The sequence below is a fragment of the Fundulus heteroclitus genome, chromosome 21, assembly GCF_011125445.2.
Source record: "Fundulus heteroclitus isolate FHET01 chromosome 21, MU-UCD_Fhet_4.1, whole genome shotgun sequence".
NCBI classification, from domain to species: Eukaryota; Metazoa; Chordata; class Actinopteri; order Cyprinodontiformes; family Fundulidae; genus Fundulus; species Fundulus heteroclitus.
Window position 1 is genome coordinate 19,397,453 of NC_046381.1, and position 8,860 is coordinate 19,406,312.

Consider the following 8,860-nt stretch of genomic DNA (forward strand, 5'->3'; position numbering starts at 1 on the left):
ACAATATCCTCATCTTTACCAGTAAACCAAATTAATGTTTAACCGGGTGGACCATCCTCTTTTGCACAATGTTTGTCTCTTACCCTACTGTGTCCATATCTCCTGAGACTGTGCTGGAGGTTGAGTAAAACAGATAAGGGATAACAGACAACAGAAATAGAGGTGCACAAAGTGTCCGGCACTCTGATAAGACTATTTTGAACACGGAAGGTCTGGACTAAGAGAAGAGAATAGCTCCTTACGGCCGTGATCGTCGGTGCCAAAATGACTGGAGGATCTCGTTGCATGCTGGGAGTGCTGGTGTTGTTGTGCCTTTGTCTTTTGGTTCCCACTGAGGCTGTGGGAGGGGCCAAGAGTCGGCCGAAACCTCAAAGACGACCCCCAAAGAAACCAAAGGTCAACCCCATTGACTCAACCCCACCTTCTCAGAATATAGACATCCAACAGGTAAGAAATTGGAAATAAAATGCAAAGCTTGGCCTCAGAAGTTTGCAAACTAGGACATATATTTTTTTCCAGAAAAAATATATGTTAACGTGTTGTTTACAGTAATACATGAATAGCCATGAGTGCTAATGTATCCACATGCATCCAAATGTAAAAATCTGAATGATGAAAACAGATTCCATGATCTATCTGCATTTGTTTTTCTTTTGGATAGTTATGATTTGAATTAGATCTCCCCCCACTGCTCACTGCCACTGAAAATAAATAAAAAGATAAGCCTTCAGCCTTTCCTCTTACTGCAAAACATTTATATTATTTCAGTATGTCTCAAATTTCTCATCCTTTTATTCAAAGCCATGGAAAAAATTGTCAAACATTCCACCGTCAGTTTGACGGAAACGTAAATTAAATATGTTTCGCACCCTCGTTTACATTTTACACAGCACTAACGTTATTGAAGCCGGGGTTGAACTTTGTGTCATCACAATGCAAACAATCCTGTGTGCCGTTAGCCGACCTTTGCCCACTGATAGTGATTCTCATTCAAAGTTGTTTTCTGTTCTTTTACAAAACAAAGCCAAAAAGGCTAGCCTTAGAAAAATATAGAATAAAAAACGATAATCAGTGGAAATCAGCAGCTTTTGCGTCCCCAAACAGAGAATCAAACCGATTTTTGTCTCTGACATTAAACAAAAACCTGTTATCTAGAGTTTTGTTTAATAAAAGGATGAAACATCTTGAAAACAATTAGGGATCAGGGGATTTGCTTTTAGGTAAATAGAACCTGATTGCTGGAATTTGTGCTTTTTGTTTGGAGTGGACATTTTCTGATGGTAGCTGGCCTTAAATTTGGCAAAACAGAGCAAAATTAAATAAGGTTAATGGATTGGAAAAACTTTGATATTGGAAAACCATACTCTCAGACTCGCTTCTAGTTACAATTTCGGAATTTTTACAATTAAATTACTGTAAATTATGTAACACAAGAGATAGAAACATAAACTCTGCTAAAATATGCATTTTAACTGGACTATAGGGAAATATGCCTGTGCAAAGTCTCAGTGATCCGGGTCATTGCAACAACAAACAGGCTTAAATCGGAGACAACCGGACTTTTGCTCAGTGCTTTTTGATTTGCATCTGACTCGGAATGCGCCTAGGAGGATGGGCCTCCATGTCCTTAAAGACAGCAGTGCTCCAACAACAGGTTGCTCAAGTGCAAGCCACCAGAATTGAGAAAGATTCCTGGATGGGTGTCGAAACGTTTTCAGAAAGAACCAAGCGAAAGTCTGGTTGCCGCTGATTTAAGCCTGTTTGCTACAGGAGAATACTTCTTCATTAATTTAAGTCTACAAGCAGGAGCTAAAACCTGATGAGCCTGGGGTCAAAATAGTGAAGGAATGGACCAAAAAGGCAAAACATGGTGTGAGAATATTTTATTGCTTCTGTTACCACGTGTCTCATGGAGCAGCCTCTCTCAAATATCACATTCCTGTAATATTTGTGTGCAAGAAAACACAGCAACACACAGTGATATTAACAGGGTTTCATCCGTATAGGTGGCATGGCTGATGCCCAGAACAAAATAGTTTTCTGACATCGAATAAATGGCATCAAATGATGGCATCCGATAAAGCCACCAACATAACCACTGTGCTTATGCAACCACCCATCCCCTCTGCTCTCTCTGAACCCCACCCACAGCAATCCTCTTAATGCTAAGGTCATGTATTTCCACTGAGGCTGAGCCCATTTATGAGGATTGCAACTGCAAAAAGAAACTTTGTCTATTCATATTTTTCCCATCATTAATCTGAAATAATTTATTCTGAAATCTCCTTTTCCACTCTCCCACTGTTCAATCGTCTCACCCCATTTCCCATTGTATCGCTAGCTTTCTAATAGAGGTTAGGTTGACCGAAGGTTGCTTTTTCTCTTTTAACGGTAATGGTGTTCCTCAGAGATGTGCCATCGGTCCACTTTTCTTTTAATCACGACACCAGCTAATGATGACGATCAAGCTGTTCACATATTGTAAAATAAATGTACGCCCCAAAGCGTTCTGAACAAACACTTGTATGGTATCAAACGTATTTGCTTCTGTTCTCTGTGTAACTCAACATTTGGTGTTGCAGATGACAGGAAAATGGTATCTCCTCAACACAGCCTCCAAGTGTTCTTACCTGATGAAACATGGAAGCAAGGTGGAACCGACTGTCATGACACTAACAGGTCCCAATGATCAAACTCTGTCAGTCAGCACTAAAACAAGACAGTAAGTGTGTTTATAATTACTTACAGTTCACATATATTCATAAAATTTGGCAGAAATTGTCAGAGTAAGCAAATCTCAGACAATGGAAGTTTTTTTTTTTTTTTTTTTTTTGCTCCCTCGAAAACAGGAAGAGGGAGGAAGAATAGTTAAATCCACCAGCTTTCCTTTAACATTTTTCAAAGCTTTTCCTCAAACCGACGGAGCTTTCTGTTTTATTATATTTTTTTCCAGCTGAAAAATGTTCTTCTGTGAAACGTTATTTTGATGCCCGGGCACCAAATTCGTTTTATATAATGTGTTTCTCCTAGTATAATGATAAAAAATGAATCACATAATCTCTGTTTTTTTTTTTATGCTCTTCCCTTCTCAGTAACCATCAGTGTTGGGAAATATTGCAGCAATACCATCTAACTTCAACCCCAGGGAAGCTAACACTGAAAGGTCAGCACTTCTCTTTCAGCGTTTCCACAACCTGTATCCGCCGTTCCCACCCTGATCTTTGCTGTTCCCTCCAGGAGCGCGTCCTGAACTCAACACCGACATTGTGATAGGAGAAACAGACTACACCTCCTATGCAGTGTTGTTCTACCAGAAACATGGAAAGATCACAGTGAAGCTCTATAGTAGGTTTAAGAGATGTGCGCATTTCTCACTGCTTTATGGTAATACAGCAAACATTTAACTGTGAATGTTGGTATGATGGCTTCCAGGCAGATCTGTGGATGACCTATCTGAAACAATGTTGACTAAGTTTGAACAACTTGCTGAAAAACATGGGATGGGCCTCGCCTACCTCTTCCCCTTCCCTAACTACAGTGAGTATATATTCACACAGTGGCAAACACATATGCAGCATGTTTTAATTTAAGAGAATAATGCGCTGTATGACAGTGCAACATTTAACAGCACAAATTATCAAGAAATAAATTCAATATGTTAAATAAGTATATGTTATGTGTCTTATGTTTGTCTTCTTTTTAAGGTCACTGTGGTGATGTGGACCAGCACCATAAAATAAGTAAGACCAGTGTGCTTTGATAATATCCTAATCACATATGGATACGTGTTTCTCGACGAATGAAAAAATAATTAGCAGTATTTAGCAATAATAGTTGCAATGTTTATCATATTTGATGTGTCATTCCTTCATTTTTAAATTCAGGGCGAGAGGTGGGATGACAAAGGAGTAAAATAGGGAGGAAAGCGTGGGTTACCGCAATGTTCAGCAGTAATATTGCAATGGTATATATTGTTAATATTGTGGAGCCCCGGTGAAAGTGATAAGAACTAAGATAAAAACAGTATGATGAAAGGTTAGGATGACAAACCGGTGATAATCTCCATGACAGGCTTAGCCATTTACAGAACATTTCAGCTCCATCTATCCATTTTCCATACCTGCCCATTCTTGTTCAGTGCTGCAGGCGTGGCTGGAGTTACACTAGAGAGAAAAGGACAGAATTCAAATACAATGATTATTAGTCGCACGGTTTAAATTTATGCAGTCTTGTCTTCAAGATTGTGTAAAACAAAGGGTGTGGATGACATCTATGAACACGAAGCAGGCAACTAACATCTTCATCTTTAGTTTGTAGTGTTCACAAATAATTTTTGAAGGACATAATGAGATGTTCTTTAATTTCATTTGGCAGAACAGTGTAGCAGATCACAACTAGCTATTATGGGGTGTTTAAGTTGAGCATACTTACTAAATATTATTTTACTTTATTCTTTTAATGTTTTATGGTTGCCAAAACAAAAAGGCATAGACTATCTAGGAATCATTGCTCAATTCTTGGGCAAACCTTTCTGAGGCTGTCTGGCAGAAATTTTTTTTTAAATGTTTTTTGGCATGAAAATGCAGTTGAAGAGTCACGTTTTTTGCCCAAGTGTCTTTAAAAGTTGTTACCTAAACTTTTCAGTCTTACAGGCCTTAACTTGACATCCTCTGTTCCTGTTATCTACCTTTACATAATCAGATTACTACAAGTCAATACATGAGAGGCTGAAGGAATGACTGCCTGGAAATGTTTTGTGTATCCTCTCATGCCTTAGCTACTGCTTAATCGATATTGGTTATTTACAATTTTAGACTTAATAGTGAAGTCTTATGGCCCCTATGGGAGCTGTCTGTTGAGAAAATATTAAACTCATACATAAATAATAAATCTACTGGCCTATAGCTAATAAAGTCATCTATTGGGTAATTATCTGGGATTTAAAGAGCTCTCACTATATTCTTTTATGCAAAGTTCTTGCTTAAACAAATGTTTTCATTAGCCCAAGGTTTTTCTTGTAAGATAATGAAATATTTCTTTCTGTTTTTTATTTTTATTTGTACCTGTATAGGGATTTTACTAAAACCTTTAGGTCAGTCAAGCTGCTTCTGCAGGCTGTGCATGTGCTCCACTAAAACTTATGAAACGTTGTCAACAACAAGTTATCCAACATCCTCTCCCTGCTGAGGACATCCATGCATCTCCGGTGTAATTCTGTGTGTCACCTCTTGTTTTACAGACTGCGTCCCCACATGCTGAAGAGGCGGCGCTTCGACCCCCACTCAAGAAAGCTGATTGAAAACCCTTGAAATGTGATCATTTGCTCATAAATAAAGGCGAAATGCGATGAAATCAACTGGCTGTTTTCAGTTTTGTAAAATCTGCATCTCAATCTTTTTCGTGCTGTCCCAATCATCATTCGTTTCCCCGTGCTTTTATCAGCCTTCGGGGTGCGTGACTTTATGGGTGCTTCTGGCGTGTGAGGAATCAGAACAGGGAACAGGAGATAATAAGGCCCAGGTCTGAATCCCCAAAGGGCATGAGAGGGTTTGGTAAGAAATTGTGGTCAGAAATGTCCTTACCCCTACTCATTGCTCCACCCTGCATCTGTGTGTGTGTGTGTGTGTGTGTTTGTGTGTGTGTGAGAGAGTTATGTAACCAGCTGATTGCGAGTCATTGCCTGCAGAGTCTCCTTACAATGGAGGATCTGATTCAGCACATTTCAACTATTGATGCATTCACAGCTAATCTGCATTTAATGTACAACAACATGATTATAAAAGGACAGGCATGGCTTGGCTGGATTTGTCTTTAAATGAGCTTTCAGTCTATCCAGCATTTTGAAAAATATCACTTAAAGTAAAATTATAGATTATGAATCTGTTAAACCGTGCAATGCTTGCAAAGATTTTCTTTTTTATAAGTATAAAGGCAAAACAATGAGGCTTTCATTGCGAATCTCTACTGGATACTGCTTCGTTTCATTGGGTTTGGTCCCAAGTGGAGGTAACTGGCACAGAGAGCTGATGTGAGACCAAAACGTTTGCAGCTCTGATCCCTTGTTTTCGTGCTCTTACCAAACAGATGCCGTGATAGGTCAGTCCTCCTTGAGTATCTCTGAAAAACGTTGCTTGCCTCCCCCCACTCCTCCGCCCACGTGCCAGTTGTGCAACAGTCGTAATTTGCATTCTTTGGGAAGGATCCAGATTTTTTTTTTTTTTTGGAACGCTCCAACCTGGGGCAGAGGGGAGAGAGTTGAGGGGAGGAGACAGGAGGGGAAGGAGGATGCTGCTGCAGGATATAAGAAGACTCACCAGGCTGCACCTCGCTACATTATCCCTGATAATCTCTGCCTGATAATCTGAGAGACGCCCCGAGCCAGAGAAACCATGAGGACCGCACTGCTGAGAATGCTGACCGCCCTCACCTGCGTGCTGGCTGCATGCGCAGACATCACGCCCGTACCCGACTTCAGCCTGGAGAATGTAAGATAACGACAAGAAAATCCTTTGAGTCTGTTCTTTGTTTTTGTTTTAAAGCTTTATTAGGGCTGCACCCGGAGAATTAATTAAAAAAAATACTCTCAGAATGCAGAAACAAAAGTGATGGCATTCATGTGCATTTCTGAATACTTTCTGAATGCTGTTTTTTTAAAAAAAAATACAAATCATCTCCTGTTTTTTTTCTTTAGATTGCAGGAAAGTGGTACATGGTTGGATTTGCAACCAATGCTCAGTGGTTTGTGAATCACAAAGACACAATGAAGATGGGTACTGCCAAGTTGGCGCCAACCGACATAGGAGACCTGGATCTCGCCTATGCCACTCTGAAGTGAGTGAACGATGTCCGGTCTTATTGCAAAACGACAAAGCGTTGATCATTCTGGCTGCGGGAGATAAACATATGGTTCTCTGAACAGTGCTGACGGGACCTGCTGGAGAATGACTCATCTGGCCAAGAAAACTGACACCCCCGGACGCTTCACCTTCCACAGCCAAGGTGAGCGGAGACCCCACAAACACACTAATCGCCGTCACCAATGCAATCCAACGTTTTAACGCCCTTCGCTCCTCTCAGTCTGGAACAACGACAATGACATGCGCTTCGTTGACGTTGTGTACGACAACTATGCTGTGGTCCACACCATCAAGACAAAGGAGGGCGTGTCGGAGGTTCTCAACAAGCTCTACAGTAAGTTTTGCTCTGCAAAAAAAAGGACTGTAGGCTCGCTGAAAAGCCTAAAATAAGGATTACGGTGAGACGAAACAAAACTTTTATTTTGTTCTTGTAGGCCGCACTAGTGAGATCAGCGCTGACCTGCAGCAGAAGTTCACTCAGTTCTCCCTGGACACCGGGGTCCTCGCCGAAAACATTGTTATTCTGCCAAAGAACGGTATGTTACCACCTAAACACTCATCAACCATTACCAAATATATATATATTTTTTACTGACGGCATTTGCACTTTTTTGTTCACTGGTGTCTTCATATGCATTATTACAGAGGAGTGTCCTGAGGCCTAAAGAGTCCTTTGTCAACTTTAAAACTCCAATCTTCATCTCCTCAACTCTGAAGTCCTGGTCTCTCTACTCAGAGGCATCTTCTCCCCGCTAACTGTGTTGCCCGCTGCGTCACAAAGCTGCACCTCAGACTATGAATGTAGAGCCTTTAACTCTGTTCCACGCTGCAAACCAAAGAGGGGCTGATCCCAGCTCAGTCGGTATTCTTTTTGTATTGTGCATTAACAGAGGAACAATAAAGTGTTATCAATGGCTAAGAGATGTCAGAATCTACACCAATGGAAGGATTAAATGTGTTTCTTTCATAAAAAAAAAAATTTGCTTAAAGCCAATAAAAACATTCAAACACCATTCTAAGAATTTTGAGCGCTTTCTTTATTTGGTCTAAAAAGACACAAACAAAAAAACAACAACTCATGCTGCCCTTTCTGTCTCATAATAAAAGTATAATTGCAATTCGCAAACAACCTTGCAGAATTTATCAGAATTTAATGGATTCACTGGAAAGCTGCCGTGCACAGAAACCTAATTATGAAATATAGAATAGCAGCTCATGACACAAACTGAGTATGAAAATCATTGCTACCCAATCTGCACTTCCGCTGTTTCCTATCATACAAGCAAACAGCAATTAGAGGAGTTACATAATGCTGATTCAAGTAACACCACACATGGGATTTTTTAAATTTTAGTTACCAGGCTCCTTCGTGAACAGACACCAGGATAAAAATTTGTTAAGAAAATGAACGTTGAAGCAAAAATAAAGTTGAAATGGGAACGTTGTCATTTGTAAAACGTAGGTAGAAGAGCTGCAAACTAAAAATCAAACAAACGCACAAACGTGCTACTGGTTTTCATGTTTGACAGAAAAGAAGAAGAAGAAGTTTAGAAGAAGAAGAATCTCCTTGTTTAATCTCTCCTTTTTTTTTTAGGATTTTCCACCATGGTAGCATATGTCTCCTTTATACTAAACTGTGATATCATAAAACAAATTTTAGATAGCTATAGAGAGTTGTTGAGCAGTGAATAAACAGACCTTCATTGCTCCCTTTTATTTTGATCTGCCTGTCGTAAGGGATCCTGAAACCCAGAGTTGGGGGTAATTTTATGCCCTAAACAGAGCTTCAGTTCACCGACCATCACAGCATCATTACATTTTCCATTATTCTTTCTTGGAATTTGTTTTGTAACAAATGTTGCTTTATTCAACTTAAATGATAACCTTAAATATTTAGGCATGACTTGCAAGCTACAAAAGTCTTCCCCTGTGTAGTTTTACCAAGAGCACAAGAGGTCAGCATTTCCTGGTAAGATTCAATTTCAGAGCGGGGCCCCAAGTAA

At 39.9% G+C, this 8,860-nt stretch overlaps 2 protein-coding genes across 3 annotated transcripts; both read left to right on the plus strand.

The window, feature by feature from the left end:
- The first annotated feature begins 95 nt into the window (after positions 1 to 95).
- On the plus strand, positions 96 to 5,356 carry c8g (complement component 8, gamma polypeptide). Of its 2 annotated transcripts, none has more exons than XM_036125450.1 (7): positions 96 to 447; positions 2,583 to 2,722; positions 3,093 to 3,163; positions 3,238 to 3,349; positions 3,437 to 3,537; positions 3,705 to 3,740; positions 5,240 to 5,356. In XM_036125450.1, the coding sequence occupies exons 1-7, from the start codon at positions 265 to 267 to the stop codon at positions 5,257 to 5,259; spliced, it is 663 nt and encodes a 220-aa protein (XP_035981343.1). In that variant the 5' UTR covers positions 96 to 264; the 3' UTR covers positions 5,260 to 5,356. The 2 variants fall into 2 exon arrangements, with proteins under 2 accessions (XP_035981343.1, XP_035981342.1); XM_036125449.1 differs by having other exon boundaries at positions 3,238 to 3,345; positions 3,433 to 3,537.
- Positions 5,357 to 6,323: 967 nt separating this feature from the next.
- Positions 6,324 to 7,870, plus strand: LOC105927236 (lipocalin). Its single transcript, XM_012863883.3, has 6 exons — positions 6,324 to 6,485; positions 6,692 to 6,831; positions 6,920 to 6,999; positions 7,078 to 7,191; positions 7,292 to 7,393; positions 7,503 to 7,870. The coding sequence occupies exons 1-6, from the start codon at positions 6,390 to 6,392 to the stop codon at positions 7,520 to 7,522; spliced, it is 552 nt and encodes a 183-aa protein (XP_012719337.1). The 5' UTR covers positions 6,324 to 6,389; the 3' UTR covers positions 7,523 to 7,870.
- Positions 7,871 to 8,860: the final 990 nt, after the last annotated feature.